At 34.5% G+C, this 18108-nt stretch overlaps 3 protein-coding genes across 9 annotated transcripts in view; 2 read left to right on the top strand and 1 right to left on the bottom strand.

The window, feature by feature from the left end:
• The window catches only part of LOC144958617 (glycerol-3-phosphate dehydrogenase, mitochondrial-like), a 50413-nt gene extending 48711 nt beyond the window's left edge, over positions 1–1702 (bottom strand). For 2 of the 4 annotated variants that reach the window (XR_013642483.1, XR_013642484.1), the window contains exon 1: positions 1486–1657. The gene's annotated coding sequence lies outside the window, so the exon portion shown is untranslated. Of the gene's footprint in view, positions 1–1485 lie in introns of all 4 variants that reach the window. The other 2 variants (XM_078890706.1, XM_078890708.1) reach the window with 2 other exon arrangements.
• On the top strand, positions 1037–2863 carry LOC144959259 (uncharacterized). Its single transcript, XM_078891802.1, has 2 exons — positions 1037–1050; positions 2398–2863. The coding sequence occupies exons 1-2, from the start codon at positions 1037–1039 to the stop codon at positions 2861–2863; spliced, it is 480 nt and encodes a 159-aa protein (XP_078747928.1).
• On the top strand, positions 1827–16956 carry LOC144958619 (uncharacterized). Of its 4 annotated transcripts, none has more exons than XM_078890715.1 (6): positions 1827–1848; positions 9334–9445; positions 10208–10302; positions 10617–10712; positions 11376–11468; positions 13263–16956. In XM_078890715.1, exons 2-6 carry the CDS (start codon positions 9363–9365, stop codon positions 13460–13462), a joined length of 567 nt encoding a protein of 188 aa, XP_078746841.1. In that variant the 5' UTR covers positions 1827–1848; positions 9334–9362; the 3' UTR covers positions 13463–16956. The 4 variants fall into 4 exon arrangements, with proteins under 4 accessions (XP_078746841.1, XP_078746838.1, XP_078746839.1 ...); XM_078890712.1 differs by lacking the exon at positions 1827–1848 and adding an exon at positions 5330–5436; XM_078890713.1 differs by lacking the exon at positions 1827–1848 and adding an exon at positions 5532–5930.
• The last annotated feature ends 1152 nt before the right edge of the window (positions 16957–18108 follow it).

The raw sequence follows: 18108 nt of genomic DNA, 5'->3' as shown, positions 1-18108 counted from the left end.
AGAATTTCTGAGTTGATTTCATGTTTCTTTAACGCAGTTTTCTGAAACTACCGTGGCTGAAATGAAAACGTTTGTTGTCGCCAAAACCCATAAAAAACACTTCAACAAACAATATCTTAATAACAACAAAATATTTTTTTTTCAAACTGCTCACACAGGTTCCTTAACCATAAATCAACACAAAACACAAAAAAAAATAAGTGAATTTGGATTTTTTCATAGAAATAAGTTTATTTCAAAAGGAGACCCCCATTTTGGGCCTTCTTGTGTTTTCTGCCACAATGCTAAAATGTACCCAAAGTAAAAAATTTAAAAAAACACACAAAAAAAGTTCTGTTTTCTTCATGAAGTATGTTAACATTGTATAAAATCATTTTTTTTCAAAAGCTATGGCCTTTTATATTTTAGTTTGTTGATTCAGCTCTCATCAGCCACTTCTTGTTTAAATGTTACGAGGGTCAGCTCTGAAACTAAGCTATTCTGACATTCTTAATCTTAAATGACTTGAATGACGTTGCATGATGATGAATTTCAATGATTTGACCTCTCTTTAAACGTTTTGATAACAACTATCATCCATCCACTTGGGAAGAAGAATTTACATAAATTCAGTTAACCATTAGAGATGACAATCTCAAAACTCTATCATTATTTACAAACTTTGGATTGTTTTGGCTGAAAATGTTGCTTTTACACAATTGAATGAGGTGGACAGAGGATACAAGTGAAATGACACATGGACATGACAGTCAAAGTTGCTGCCAAGTTCCTGGATAAATGTTAGCAAAATTGTATTTAAATTTCATCAGATAATCTCATGTTTCTATTCATGACAGCCTTACAATGAAAAAAGGTAACGTTCCTAACAGATAGATAAATACAACGAGAGATGAACAATTCACCCTTATATTTATATTATAGCATTACCTAATTCTTAATTAGACTCGTCCTGACCTCTTCAAAACCAGGTAAACCAATCAGATTACATCATCATGCACATTCATTTGGTAAATGTGTTTTTTTTAAATATAGAGATATGAATATGACAAGGTCAAGGGAAGTAAAATAAAAAATAAAAAAAAATAACAATTAAAACAGTGCTCTGAGCTCTACCGTTATTTACACATTTTCATTTGGTCATTTTTAGGGCTATTCTCGAACAGAGAAGTGAGAATGAAGAAAAAACAAAAAACAAAAAAAACAAAAGAAGAATTAATGAAAGAAATTCTAAAATGAATGGAAAAGTGACAAAATAATTTCAAACGTAACGTTATCATTATATATATCATTATAATTAGGCCTATATTGCTCTTTTGGAGAAAGCAGATGCATCTTTGAGTTCAAATTCAAACTATCTAGAGTCTAGATAAAAATTTTAAGGTAAGACAATTTTTTTTTTAAATTGAATCTGAATCAGTGTCATTCCATGCGTCAAAATGAGCAACTGGCGCTTAACAGAAAAACAATAAAATTAAATTTACTCACCCGGAAAAATTCGTGATTAAGCGTTGAGTCTGTTCAAAGTCCTCCCAGATAAGAAGAAAAAATGGATTGCTATTAAACTCTTAAACTTAAATAAAATCCGAGAGTTAAGAACGACGACCTTCCACTGCTAACTGCCACAACAAAAAATTTTGACCTTCTTTTCTTTGATATCAATTTGACAGTTTAGCAGTGCAATTATATGAAGCCGGAGTAGACTAACTAAACTGTAAGAATAATACTATTTGTCAAATCAAGATTAAATACAGATTGATGCCAGTTTGGCAATTTTAGATCACCTTCGTAGCACCAGATTGCGAACATATTATGAATTCCGCTACGACGACAACCCGGTCATGGGAATGGGTGAGTGAGTTATTATCGAGTTTAGCAAATTTGATTTTTCTTTTTAATTTTGCAATTCATTAAAAATAAATTTTATAGAAATGTAATGACAACTTTAACACTATTCGATTATAATTTTTATCCATGGACCTAATCAGGGGTGACGCCGTCAAAATATGACCCAGATAATTAGATGCAAATGACCTAAACTATGCTGCACTGGGTCTTTAACATAGCCCTACTATAATACTCTTTTAGTACGCCATGGTCTTTAAGCATGTCATACGGATCCAATCAACATCTTGAGTTGTGTTTTTTACGATTGGCATACGTTCCAGGTTGTAACTGTGTGGTTTTAATCTGCACGAAATAACAATCAAACTCAATTCATAAACAAAATATATCCTCTCTGTCGGCTTTTCTTCTCTTGACAACCCATTTTCCCTTGTTTGTTCAACGACCGTTTTCACGCACCCTCTCGCTCTGAGTCCCACAATTTCGTGCACAGCAGTCAACAAATCACAAACCGTTACCAATAAAACCCCATAATCCATCTATTACTGTGAAAAGCGTCTTTTCTAAAAAGAATGATATTAAAAAGTATCCTAATCTGCACGAGCATGAAGCAGACTTCGATGCAGAAGATGTCCAACGACGAGCCACAAAATTATTGTCTTCACATAAGGACCTGCCATACACAGATCGTCTGAAGAAACTCAAACTCCCAAGCCTTGAACATAGGAGAAAAAGAGGTGACATGATCGAATTATTTAAGTTTATGCATGGAATGTATACCTTCAAGAGACCAAATTTTCAGATCAACAGTCAAAGCCCTACCAGGGGACACTCAATGAAATTAGAAAAAGAACACAGCAGACTTAGGACAAGAAGCAATTACTTTTCTGTTAGAACAATTAATACTTGGAATAACTTGCCAGAGAGAGTTGTAAGTGTAAACGCCTTCAAAGCTGAGTTGGACAGATTCTGGAAAGATTTGCCAACAATCTATGATCCACAGTGCTACCACACAGACTAAACCCTTGAAAGAAGAATTGGCAAAACTGAATACTTTGCCTGAACCATCTACATTAATTCAATTCAGAATCGTTGAGTGAAGCGAGTGACCGTCGTTAGTCAAATTATGAAGTGAATCGTAAAGATGAAAGCAAATCTAGAAAGCATTCTAAAATTATGAGAGTAAGACATCCAAAGATAAAGACCGGAAGGTTATTACGGGTTAATATTGAACTAAATAGTTACAATCAGGGGCGTGGCTCTATAAGTCGATTTGGTGCCTGGCACCACATCCATCTTTTTGAAAATGGGTTATAGCATTTTAAAAATAATAATAAAACTGAGAAATGGTATATACCACCTCTTATTTATTAAAGTAAGTCGTTTCTTTAATTTTATTTCCTTTCTTTTGTATTTACAAATATAGCATGTTTTAAGTAATTTCCCTCTGAATCTGGCACCACCCTATACTGTAAGCACGCCACGCCACTGGTTACAATCAAAGCAAATTACAAACTCGAACACTGAAATTGAAACTGTTCGTATCTTTTCGTTTTGCGTTCGAGGCTTGTGATTAGGAACTTTAGAGGCCGAAAAACGTAGCGCACAAAATAGGTATCCCGTTTATTGTTGTTTACAATATAACACATTTCGTGAAAACAAACAGGCAAGAATGAAAATTTTAATTTGTTAGATTCATCATATGTGGCTAAATTATTATTCTGAAAATCAGGGTCCAAATTTAAATAGGCTTGTTTTGATTTATTTTGACTAATTAACTTTACCGTAGTCTAAAAATAGATCGAAAGTATTTTTTTGTTTCATAAAATATCAATATCTGGACAACATTTGATGCGTGATCGAATATTTATGAGTGTGGACTTCTTTTGCCACTTAATAACCATATATTATTCTTTTGTTTTTTTCCCCTATAATTTGCTATGGAGGGTGAGCGATTGAAGGTAGGAGCACGTGTTTTACCAAGTAGAAACCCGCACCATCAGTACATAATGAGAAAACATGACTCTAGCGAGAATGTCATACTTCAGCCTACTGAAGAGGAAAAAGATTTAGGTGTGTTAGTAGATCAGGAACTGACGTGCTCTAAGCACATAGAAACCCAAGTAAATAAAGCAAACAGAATCGTGGGCCTCATTAGGAGGTCGTTCACTCATCTTGATAGAGATAACATAAGACAATTGTTCACTGCACTTGTATGTCCCCACGTGGAATTTGGCAATGTAGCATGGGCACAACGACTGCAGAAAGACAAAGACCTCATAGAAATTGTTCTAAGACGCGCAACTAGGGTTATTCCTGGATTCAAAGATCTAGAATACACGGAAAGACTGAAAAAGATACGAATACCTAGCATGCAGTATAGGAGAGACAGAGGAGACCTTATTGAAGTGTTCAAATACACGCATAATTTATACTCTGTAAGCATGAGTCTTCTAAATCTTGATTCCACCAGCACCACCAGAGGGCACAGATTCAAACTCTCCAAGGAAAGGTGTTCTCTAAACCTTAGGCAGAACTTTTTGTCAGTTCGGGTAGTCGACAAATGGAACCGCCTGCCTGCAACAGTTGTCGACGCCCCTTCATTGCAGGGATTCAAGTGCCGTCTTGATGCTCATTGTGAAACAGAAAAATACTACTACTACTACTACTACTACTACTACTACTACTACTACTACTACTACTACTACTACTACTACTACTACTACTACTACTACTACTACTACTACTACTACTACTACTACTACTACTACTACTACTACTACTACTACTAACTACTCCAACTACTACTACTACTACTACTACTACTACTACTACTACTACTACTACTACTACTACTACTACTACTACTACTACTATACTACTACTACCAATATGTCCTTTATCTTCCATTATAGTCTGGAAAGTTCTGTTCCCTGACGCTGACCTTTGCTTATCAATTATATCACCCCCCTGGGGCACCCTATCCTCTACCCACGCCACGCTAACATTTCATTCATACTGCAACCACCATTGAGTACAGACGATACAAGTTATTTTTCATTATATTTTATTTGTTTTCCACGTTTATTTGTGTATTGTTGTGCTGACGAAGGGTTTGTACCCGAAACGTCCATTGTCTGTTTTGTTCCCATACGAAGCCTCTCCATTTTCACTCTTTCGTTAGTATTTTACGATCACCGGCTTCAGGCAGCCCTTACCGTTTTCTACGAAACAGAAAAATACTGTTTGTAAAGTTAAATTCAGACACCTCCTTCCACTATGTGGCATGCCCAGTTTTGAGAGACGTGAATTAAATACGTTCACGAATGCACAAGAGTAGATAAAAGGCTGTAAAAGCCTACATAAATCTGGACTTATATCATATCATATCAAGTGCCGCCAGTCTCATATTATAATTTTAACGGCGCCACCCCTTGGCCATCTCTATTGAGGTTCTATTTGGCTACTTTTGAAACCGAAATTAGCTATGAAGAACTCTGTCCATCTGGCAGTCTTGGTGAACCCGGAATCTTATTTCAGATCGACAAAATATTGAAAAACAAAACAAAACAGTATACATTTTCACAGACACAGGTAGGTCTGTACTTTCATAAAAAAAGTGGTCCCTGCCGAGCGGAGTATTTTTACCGATGTTTTGTTAGTCAGATGTTTTATGTTGATTAAGATAAATAGCAGCCAATTAAAAAAAAAATGATAATGATATTGCCAAGTTACTCAGTTTCATCTAGCTATTCTGTGTATGGATAGATAGACAGTTGACAATAATTGTTCTTTCAAACCTATACTATTAATACTATGCGATTGGCATTGGCTAAGGAGCGAGGTCCCTGTCGCCATCTTGCTTAGTTTACACAGAGACTGAGTTGCTACCTTGGCTGTCCTTGATCAATTCTAGCCCCTTCCTGATTATTTTATGTTTTTGAAATCTTAACAAATTCCCAATGTCACACAAGGAAGTAAAATAAAATTATACAAAAAATCCACTGTGGCAATCTGGCTGCTAGTCAAAACATCGGTAATATTACTCCACTTGACAGGGACCACTTGTTAAAAAAATGAAAGTACTGGTAGGTCTACTATTTACTTTGTTTCAAAAGTTTGTAAATTTTGATCTAGAACTAGAACAGAGAAATGTCACCAAAATTAAAAACGGTTACTAAAAACTTTTTAACCTTCCTGATTTTTACCTTTTTTTTTTTCGTTATTTCATCGGATTGTTGACACTTTTGTAAAGAGATGGTCCCTGCCGAGCGGAAAGGGTAATTTTATGTGATTTAATTTACATAAGATAACAATCAAATTCAATCCACAAACAAAATATGCTTATTTCCATCCTCTTTGACAGCTTTTCTTCCTTAACAAGCAACTCACATTCGTTTGTTCTACTTTGGTTTTTGCACACTCTCACCCTGTCTAGCACACAACTTCATGCACATCAATCAACAAATCACATTTTACAAAAATTTTGTCAGCCAGATGTTGGGAGATCAGAAAAAAAAAAATCCCGATTGCAGCCAGGATTATCTTGGTCCTTTGGTGTTTGAATTGAGTGCTCTACCAACTGAGCTATTGGGATCCCCAGACAAAGTTACCTGAACCACATTGTCCTCATAGCAGCACATTATATATTAAAGCAGTTTAGAGTAAAAGAACACTTGTTATAAATTTTTTTTTTTTAAATATATATATAATATATATATATATATCTTAGAATTAAACGAATGAGAATACGTACGAAGCCTAAAAAGTGTCCACCAATGAAAGCATTCAGCGCCATTTTGTTGTTGGCTGAGAATGTAGTAGTAGTAATTACCATTCATTTGGTATCTATGTCAACATAACGACACAAGAAAAACAACAAACAATATCAAAATCCACAATAAAATGTTTCAGAACTGTTGCGTATATTTATGGCACAACGAAGCTGTCAAAAAATGAAGTTAGAGAATGTGTGTAATCATGTATTATAATAACCTGTAATGTGTTTTCCAACCACCACAATATCATCACTAACACTACTACTACAACCACCAGCCCCACATCATTATCACTACCACTACTACTACACCACCACCAGCACATCATCATCACTACCACTACTACAATCACCACAACCACATCGTCATCACTACCACTACTACTGCAACCACCACCACCATATCATCATCATTACCACTACTACCACAACCACCACCACCACTACTACTACAACCACCACCACATCACTACCTCAACTACTACAACCACCACCACAATAGCATCACTACCACTACTACTACAACCACCACAACCACATCGTCATCACGACCACTACTACTACAACCACCACCATATCATTACCATTACCACTACCACTACAACCACCACTACCACCATATCATTACCATTACCACTACTACTGCAACCACCACTACCACCATATCATCACCATTACAACTACTACTACAACCACCACAACCACATCATCATCACTACCACTACTACTACAACCACCACCACATCATCATCACTATCACTACTACTACAACTACAACCACCACCACATTATCATCACGACCATTACTACTACTGCAACCACCACCACCATATCATCATCATTGAAATATTTTTTTTTTTAATTGAGCTTTATATAGTGCAATATCTACTAAATGTGCTCAAAGCGCTTTACAAGGGGTCCCTGGTCAACATTTAACATGTAGGACGGGACATGACGCCTGTTAGGCGATATTACAATTTTTCGGACAAAGACAACTCTGTTAACGGCCAGGTACTCATTTTACACCTGAGTACGGTGAGAGAATGTGAGTAAAGAGCCTTTTCCAAGGACTCAACTATGCGACGAGCGCGAGGCTCGAACCCAGGACCTTCCAATCCGGAAGCGAGTGTCATACTACTAGACCACATAGCTGCATCATTACCACTACTACTACAAACACCACCACCACATCATCATCACGACCACTACTACTACAACCACCACCACCACCATATCATTACCATTACCACTACTACTACAACCACCACCACATCATCATCACTAGCACTACTACTACAACTACAATTATCACCACCACCTCATCATCATCACTATTACTACTACAACTACAACCACCACCAACACCACATCACCTCACTAACACTCAGTACTACAATCACTACCATTAGGTTTTGGAGCTTTACTTCATTTGAAATAAGGAAACTTCGGAATTGTATTTGGCATTGTGTTTATATATCATAATATAATTCTAATCAGTTATCTATTTAGAACTAGATACTGTACAATATGTATGCCAAATACCACCCCAATTCCCCTTTCTTGTATGCGGGAATTCCTCTTTCGGCATTGAAATTGAGTGTGAGAGAGTCATCACTACACACATAAACAACAGAAACAATTTAAAAACAAGACTATGACACGCAACCACTCACACACGAGGCTATACTATTACTATTTATCCTTTTCTCTATATAGAATAGGACAAGACAAACAATAGCTTGACTCTCGCTACACTTCGCATTGATGTTTGTCGTCTCACGAGTTCAACTCTCGGTCGACCTGTCAATATTCCTTTTTGCCTCGGACGTAATCATTAATAGAATGTTGTGTGGTTTTGACCGTGAAGAAAACCTTAAGAAGTCACATTTATATCATTTTAGAGAGATCGTTTTGAATAATTTTGAGTTAAACGAGCGAGCAGCAACTTGTTTTCATGAACGGCCGATCAGCGCTTGTTTACTATAGTAACGCGATTCCCAGCCACCATCAAAATGGCGGATATTTTTCTCATCGAGGCCGCTGGTTGGTTAGCCAATAAGAGCACTGTACGGTTTCCATTGGGTAAATTCCTTGATATATATATATATATATATATATATATATATATATATATATATATATATATATATATATATATATATATATATATATATATATATATATATATATATATATATATATATATAAAATATAAATGGGATCACTCACTTATATGTGGCATATTGTCAGCAGAACCTGCCAACTGATGACGTGGATGAAAGCCACAGAAACATATATTTTGGCCACATATAAGTGAGTGATTCCATTTATATTTTATATTAGCTATAACCATCATTATCGAGCACTTTCGTACCTACGTGTACCCACCAACACTCATATATATATATATATATATATATATATATATATATATATATATAGAGAGAGAGAGAGAGAGAGAGAGAGAGAGAGATAGAGAGAGAGATATATATATATATATGTATATATATCTATAGATGTCAAAATTCTGCATTTTGGGTTAATGCTTATTTTCTTTCCTTGAAATTGTAGATTTTCCCCTCAAAATATGATTTTCTTACAATCTGTAAATTCACAGAAAACGGAAAAATACTTCGCTCATAAGAAACTCGATTCAATGATATATTTACATTTATTTTGTATTTTAAAATATTGTTCTATCCTTCTGTTGACAGATAAAGTCATACGGTATTGAGTTGACAAGATGAAAACAATGTTGCTCTCGCTTTATGCGATTTTGTTGGTGGCCGTTGGCTGTTTGACAGCAACAGAATTAAAGCGTGATAAGTAAGTATCTTCATGCCTATTTTCAGGGTATTGTGGGTGATCTGTGATTTGATTTCCATGTCCTGAAATTTTTGTGACAGTGACAGGATAGTCCTTGACTGAAAGGGGAACAGTCAAATGTATGGTTTTCGATTTGGTAGAGGATATTTTTTTCTTGTCAATCATTGAGCTTAAAAAAAAAAGTTGAGCTTTTATATAGTGTAATATCCACTAAACGTGCTCAAAGCGCTTTACAAAGGGTCCCGGCCAACAGCAACAATTAGCATGTAGGACGGGACTTGACACTTGTTAGGCGATATTATAATTTTTTTTTGGACAAAGACAATGCTATTATCGGCCAGTTACTCATTTTACACCTGAGCATGGTGAGCGAATGTGAATAAAGAGTCTTTTCCAAGGATTCAACTATGCACCGAGCAAGGCTCAAACCCAGGACCTTCCGATCCGAAAGTGAGTGTCATACCACAAGACCGCATAGCTGCAATCATCTCTCTGTTGTGTACTGTGAAGTTTTGTTTTGAATATCATATTTTGTAAGAATTTGATTGAAGTGTATTCCTCTTGATGGGAATTGTGCTGTGATGAACGGAAATCCGACAGGTATTTTTCACACCTTTTGATAAGAGCAGCGTTTTGCGTTTTTGAAAATCCAATTTCAACTGATCTAGATTCAACTGCACTTTTTCTTATTTATTTTTATTTATTTATTTATTTATTTATGTCTTTATTTATTTATTGACTTATTTTTAAAATCTTCTTCAGAATTCAGCATTTTGTGGAAAAAATGATCATTCAAAATCAAAGAACTTTCAGTTTTGCTGAAAAATTTTCTGAAAATGGCCTTTTGCTACGAGAAGGTATTTATTATAACCATTTCTTATATGTTATATGCAGTCTTTGTGTCATAAATCCTCTTGTTTAAATCCTTGAAAACACTGTGATGAGTGAATATTATTTGGAATCATTAAACCATTTGGCAATTAAAATGTTTTCTATAAGAAATGACACCTCAGATTCAAGAAAACTTCAGTTCATAACAGACATTGATCTCCAGTCCCATTGACTTTCTTGTATTTGAGGTTCACTGTTTTAAAAACAATTTTGACTTTAAATAATGTTCCTTTCACCTCCCTTTTATTTATTTATTTATCTTATTTTTTATTTTTTAAAGGAAAAGACACTCCACTGCAAAGTTGCAGTTGCCAACACCAGACTTGTGGTTGCTGCAGTCATTTGGAAGTGCCTAGAGTCCATCTCAATGATACAAGTGAGTAAGTCTTTGAGACAGGATTATCTCTTGATGGAAACGTTAATCAATTAATGGTGATGAGATTGGAGGGAAGGGGTGGGGGCTGACCTAGGATAGGTTAACTCTTCTACTCCCCCAAGCCTTGTTCGCAAGTGAGACTGACTTGTTAAATGCACGTCTCTTTTTCATGAAGTACAAATTGTCTGTGAGGCATCCTTTTTATACAAACACCAGTAACAATATCTGTCACAGAAAAAAGAGAGCGTTCAATGGTTCATTGCACTCCAAAATGTTTCATTTATTACCACTAATAATTATATGCCAAAGTAGTCGCTAATAAAAGAAAAATCTAATGTTACAAGTCTCCACATCAAAATGTTGTTTAAAAATTTTTTTAGAACCTCAATTTAAAAATGTCATCAGCATATTTATATACCCATAAAATTGGCATTGAAAAGTTTATGCATAATCTGTTTCATTTTCACTTTAATGGTTCAAGGAAAGCTGTTTTGTAAGAAGACTGGACCAAGCTGAAATTTTGCTTTAACATTGACTTCGGTTTCAAAATGTTTATCTTTCATTTATATATATATATTTATTTTTTTTACAAAGCATGGTATAAACAATTTTTGGAATTCCTTTTTAATGGGTCTTAATGTATTAAGTTTCTTTTTCTTTTAGTTTGTTTGAATGCTTCCTACCTTCCCAAAGACATTGGAGTGAAGGTATCTCTTCTTTTAGATGGAAGAGTGATTATCTCCGAAGAAGTATCAGGTATGTTGATAATCATTTTAATTCTCACCTTTATCTTTTATTAAATTTTGAAGGCCCATTCTTGTGAACAACCACAAAATATTGTATAATAATTGCTACCTTCATCTTTATGACAAGAGAGGCAATGTTTAACCCTCTTCGCCAGTCTGGTATTAAAGTAGATGAAAGAGGCCTCCCATAGTGGGCAGAGAGGTTCTTGCCGTGTCTTCTATCCCCCTATTTCTGTTTTCCAATTGCTTTATGTCTTTGTCTTGGAATGATATTACTTAGTTTTGTCCTGACCCTGGCCAGAGTCCTTGGCTGGGAGGGAAACAGTCGAATGAATAGTTATAGTTTTTGGAGATGATATTTTTTTACTTGTAAATCATCTCTCTTATGTACTGTTACATATGATTTGTAAACATTTGAGTGTATTCATCTTAGGGGGGACTTGTGCTGGTGTCTGGGTGAGACTTTTAGGTGATCTCAAAGTACACTGATAGTGTCCTCTTGAAATCTACATCTATTCCCTATTTAAACCATTTCCCCCTTGTCTATTTCCTCAAGTCCTTTGAATTGTACATCTAGAATGTTTTTACTATCCAATTTTGTTCCTTTTAACCAGCCCTGATATGACCTAAATGTGTTGCAAGCACCGTGAAACCCTTCAAAACAAACAAAAAAAGCAGATGAAACTTTTACTTATACTAACTAATGATTTGAAATTCTGAGTCAACAATGATAATATGCTTGTATTGAGGAGAATGAGGGACTCGATAGCTCAGTTGGTAAAGCACTCATTTGACGAGCAAACAGGCATGTATTTGTATCAGTTGAGATATTTCCTGATTTCTCTATCCACCCAACAGCTGGGTCTGTTTAGATGTGGCGGAAAGATCAACTTCATATCCATAGGGTAGCAGGAAGCAGGAGTTAACTTTGACATCATGGGGACCTTACAGCTCGAAAGGACTACTGCATTGAAGAGGATAAATGCTATTTCTTAGGCTGGAAAAATAGAGGTTAATCTGACCAGTTTGACTTCCAACTCGATTTTTGGCATCTGGCTCATCTCATGAGACTCCAACTCAAATCATAAATTTAACCATTATCACCTGGTCATAGCGAGAGGGATAGGTTGGTTGTTTTTTTTGACCTAATTGTCCACCCATTAGTGATTTGGGTAGCTGGGGCTGTTCTATCTTGTTGAAAGTACTTTGGGATATAGTAGTAACTGATCCAATAGGTATCAAGCAAATGCTATTGTCAGTTTAACACTACAAAACCTGAAGAAAAAAAGACCCCAAAGAAAAAATCTGGTTCTTTGGGGTTTTAAGCGCATAGGGGGAACTTTTTTTTTTAATTGAGAGAGACATTACCATTTAAATCAAGATTGAGTACACATTATCAATTCGACTCTAGTTTCATAATTCCTCTCTCGGTAAAAACTGTGAAATATGATGGCAGATTAGAGTTAAAGATAAAAGTTGTCTTCAACGCCATAAGGCCAGTGGAACAGGAGTTTATCCCATTTTCTATAGCATGAAATGGACAAAAACAATTGCTTGTTACCAAAGTAATTTCCACCAGATCTAACAGACCCAGCTACCGAATCACTTTTGGGTGGACAGAAAAGAAAATCTGGTCTTACCCCGGGATTGATCTCTGTCCTTCTGCATGTGAAATGAAAGCTCTACCAACTGAGCTATCTGGACCCCACAGTTAAACATTATTTTCATATGATTAGATTGAGGAGTAAATGCATTTATTTGAAGTATTTTAAGTCTTATTCCCTTTCTTCTTTTTTTTTTCCAGCCCGAAATCCCCCTCCTATCTGTGCAGGTATTCCAGAGTTAAAGAAATTTGCCAGTTTGTGTCTGCGTCTGTATAATCTGGACTTTGGATCCAAGTATTTTTCAGGATGCGTTGAAATTGAAGTAAAACTTGTTAAGGTCACTCTGAAATCATTTGACCTTGGATGTTTTCATTTTCCTATCAAACAACAAATTAACTAATAAAGTAAAACAGCTTTTCTTTCAGAGTTTTTAATATTTTTTAAAATTTTAGATTTATTATTTTATTTTTTGTATGTTGAAGGGGTGGGGTTGTTTATTAACAGATATGAAGAGATTTATATTTTTTTATACATTGTAATGTAATTTACTCAGCATAGCATACTACATTCCCTTTTAAACAACTTATTATCCACTCAAGTTTTGAGGGTTGTTTTTTAAAATGTTTTGTTTTGTTTTTTTGTTTTTTTAAACGGTCAATGAATTTTTATTTTTTTTCCTGATTTAAAAGAGAAATGAAATTGCATTATGGTTGTATTCCAAATGAGGTACGTAAAATAATAATAACGTTTGTTACAAACTGCTTTATATTAACAAACGCCTCAGGGTTAACTCACTCAACCCTAGCTTTCTATCTCTGGAGATTTTTGCTTAATAGGTAAAATACTTAAAACATCTGTTAGCCAGATATAATGTACCAACACAAAACTATGTGTAACCTGAAAAGTTTACAGTCTGATTGATAGAATTTAGTGAGAAATAACCATTAAAATAATAATAATAATGCATCATTATGTATATAATTGGTCTAGAAACAATAACAAAGAGCTGAATGATGCCAATTTTGTTCCTTCTATTCTTAAAAATATTTGAAAATAAAAAAGGCTCAGTGTTTGAATTTTTTAAAGAAATCAATGTGTACATAAATTTATCCAACTAATGCATATTATTATTCATCTCCTAAAAAAGTAAATAACGAGTGGGTAAAAATATCCACAGCCATAGTCATTATGAGGATACTATCATTATAAAATTTCCAACACACAAGCTTTCTAAAATCAGATTTCATTAAACTCCATTTAGATTTTAAAAAGAAATAAAGTATTGTCTGTTTAGAAAGAAAAATGGTTCACCTTTCTTTAGAAGTATAATAATTCCTATTTAGAATGACTTGTTTATTGTATCGATTCAATGGAAAAGTCCATACTGCTAAGATTGATGATAGTTGTCAACAAACGTTTGTGCATACAGATTTAGTCGACATTAGGGTCTGGTGGATTAATGTGTTATGACAAGCTGGTCCTCTTGATTTATTAACCAGGGACGTTCCTTTTCTCAAAAAAAAAAAAAACCCAAAATCAGCTCTTTGAAATCTTTTGGCTAATTTTGGGTGGTATGATATTAAAAAAAAAAATGAAAGTATTGATTGTTTAAAGGAGGAAAGCTAGATGGATATGTAATCCTTTTCTGTGATTTAAAGTTAAAGGTGATACCATTCGATGAAGAGAAACTTTGCATGAAATAATTTGATATATGGTCTTTATGAGAATTTTTTTTTCAGACTTTTTAAAAAATTTTAGATAAATAATTGTGACTAATCATCTCTAAACAGTATTATGCCAGGGTGGGCCCGAAACTCAAAGTTTGATTTAAGCAAACTTAATGAATTTTAATTAAAGTATATATCCACATGGATGAGAATAAATGACTGGGGCTTTTTTAAACTCCAAAAAGCTTAGATTTACTCATTTATGTTATTTTTACTGTAGAATTTTTATTTTTAGTAAATGCTTTCACTGATGAGAATAGTTTGGATTTTTATTATAACTCCGAAAAGCTGCAGCATGCATACCACCATTTGGCTTCTGACAGCATCCGATCGGGTAGCATGATTGAAATACAGTTTGTAAATCAACATAGATTTTTTTTTTTTTCAGATAAAAGTGTTTTCTTTTGCATAGTCATTATATTTGCCTGCATTACATCATGTTTCTTACCAATAATATTATAAGATTGTTCAGTGCGCATTGGAATATACGCAGCATCTGAAAACTTTAGGACGTAAGCAATGTAAATTTTGCATTTATTTTGAGCTGTTGGTTTTTTGTTCTCTCTCTTTTGTGGTTTTAATAAAGGTGTGAAAAGGTTTGTCAATCCTACAGATTTTGAGAAATTTTGTGTGTAGAATTTGGCTTTCACATTATAGTCGAATTTTTAAAGTGTGACACATTATGACGCTATGGGCAGTTAGGCTCTGGCCAGATTATATTGACGCTCAGTATAGTCATGTTTTTGTTGTTATTTCAAATTAAAAGTTACCTTGTAACGTTGAAAATTAGCCTTAATGTTTATGAATAAAACAATTGGTGTAGTGCCTTTTAAAATAAAAAATATTCAAATCCTTACTTCATCAAGCTTGTAATCACTGTTGGTATAGAAATTATTTTATGTCTTGATTTTATTTCTCTTTCTGATTATTCTAAGCATTGAAGTTGCTTGTTAATTTTTAAATTTTTTTTTTATTGGTTGCCTTTTGATTAAATTTTTTTTTCCACAGCTGAATTATCAGTTAGAAGACTTTCATAAATGAGGCGAAAAATACTCATAGATTTATAAAATTAATTCAATATTTTGAAAATCCATTCCATTGTCATTTTGACATTTTGTATGTTTTTCTGTTGGAAATTATTATTTCTGGATTTTGGATAAAATGTTTTAAAATTCGTAATTTGGAGATTGAGGAAAAATTGCATTGAGTTGCAAAAATATTTTTTTATAATTCCTCCAGGCTTTTTTTCTCTCCTGTATCTGATTTGATCTTGATTTTTACATCGCAATTCCTATTTATTAATCATTATTTATTTTTCTAAATTTAATTATGACAGCAGGGTGGGGCAGGTCTATCCTCAGGCAGATCTATTAATAGTACTTGTGCATGCAGATTCATATTTAATGTCCCACGCTGACCTTCCATAGTCTTCTATTCCCCTATATGTTTTCCATTTTGCTTCCTGTCTTTGTCTTGGAATTGGAATGAGATTAGGTATTTTGTTTTGTCCTGGCCCTGGCTGGGAGGGAAACAGTGAAATGTATGGTTAGTTTTGGGAGATGATATTTTTTTCCATGTAAATCATCTCTCTGTTATGCATTGTATTATTTTTCCTTTTACATTATATATATGATTTGTAAACGTTCAAATGTGTTCCTCTTGGCGGGGACCTGTGCTTGTGTCTGGATGAGACATTTAGTGCTCTCAAACTAAGTAGGCCCTAAACTGGTAGTGTGCTCGTGGAATCTACATCCATTTCCTATTTGAACCAATTCCCCTTTGTCTTGCTTACTCATGGGTGCTTTAATTGTAATTCTAGAAATTTTTGCTATCCCATTTTCTTCCTTTTTACAGCGTTGATATGACCTAAATGTGTTGCAAGCGCCGTAAAACCCTTTAAAACAAAGACACAATGTCCCACACTATGAATCAACCTCACTTGTATTTGACAATTGAGGAGTAGATTTAAATTGTGATACGCATATTTTTTTAAAACTCCAACAAAAGATTTGAAATGTTCTAATTGCTTACTTTTTGATTCTATATTGTTATACTGCCATGTACTTTTCACGTCTTTCACTCAAGCCATAGCTTACTTTGATGATACTTTTTATTAGATATATTCTATGTCTGCACAATCAATAAATTTGACAATTTTTAAATAAAATTCTGGGGCAAAATAGTTTGCTTCATTATTTCTGATTTTTTATAAATGTTCCGAAGTCGTTATTATAGCATCTCAGATATGCCTTTTTATCTTTGATTTTATATGTTTTTTTCTGTCCTCGAGAATTTTCTGGCTCACCGCCTCCATTGTCAGTTGATCTGCTGTTTCATTCCCCCGGATGCTCATACTCATATGATTTGGTACCCAGAGAAACCAAACTGTCTTCATCTTAACAGTTAATGTGTTATCAGGAATTTGTTTTTCTTCAATCTGTCAACTCAATGGAGATTTCCTGGCAAAGTGATTCGGTGCCTTCCAATGAGTTATCTATGAAGATGTGAATGCAGTTCTCTATGTTTGTAATATTGATTTAATTTTCTGTTTGGGTATCTTTGAAATTTGTCCAGTTTGGTTAATTCAAGATTAATTCTAATTGACTGTGCACAGTTGGTGCACATGACGTCCTGAGGTCTTCAACTCCTTGTTTCTCAGTCATTTGATTCGCTGACAATTAAAAAATATCTTCAGGATTATGAACTGCAGAAATTGTGGGCAGGGAGGCACTTACTGTGTCTTCTATCCCCCTGTATGTTTTCCAACATGCTTTCTGTCTCTGGAAAGAGAGTACTTGGTTTTGTCCTGGCCCTGGGTAGATACCCTGACTGAGAAGGAAACAGTCAGTCTACCTAGACTAGTTTTGGGATATATTTTTTGTCTTGTAAATCATCTGTCGTGCACTGTATTATTTTTTGTTTTACATATCGTCGACGTCCGACTCTAACCGTGTAAGTGCCAGTTTTGGGGAAATGGCTATTTTTAGTTCATTTCAAGGAAAATCCCATCCTCCGTCCCCTTGACACAATATCTAAGGGTTATAACCTTGGAATTGGCGGGAAACAAAAGATTCTCTAACCGATCATGACCAGATTATAGCATTTCGGTCCCCTAATCGTGTATCCACCATTTGTTCAGATCCTGAATCATTCTTGTGTTTTGTGCAATTTTTCTTCAAGTATCCTGTACAATAAGGTAAGCAAAGTCTTTATCACATGTTTAGTGGTATTTGAGAACCATTTTTTGATGGAAAAAAACATTTTACTAAAAAGATTTCATGGATTAAAACAAAAGAAATATACATGCACGTTTATCGCT

Source organism: Berghia stephanieae, chromosome 13 (genome assembly GCF_034508935.2).
Source record: "Berghia stephanieae isolate SIO BIC M18660-M18661 chromosome 13, UCSD_Bste_1.3, whole genome shotgun sequence".
Lineage (NCBI taxonomy): Eukaryota > Metazoa > Mollusca > Gastropoda > Nudibranchia > Aeolidiidae > Berghia > Berghia stephanieae.
This window is presented reverse-complemented; position numbering and strand designations above follow the sequence as displayed.

Bases quoted from the DNA above. Each gene is read 5' to 3' on its own strand.
- LOC144958619 (XM_078890715.1), top strand. From the start codon at position 9,363: ATGAAAACAATGTTGCTCTCGCTTTATGCGATTTTGTTGGTGGCCGTT. The intron at 10,303-10,616 runs GTATTTATTATA...TATTTTTTAAAG, and splicing joins TGGCCTTTTGCTACGAGAAG to GAAAAGACACTCCACTGCAA. The intron at 11,469-13,262 runs GTATGTTGATAA...TTTTTTTTCCAG, and splicing joins TATCTCCGAAGAAGTATCAG to CCCGAAATCCCCCTCCTATC.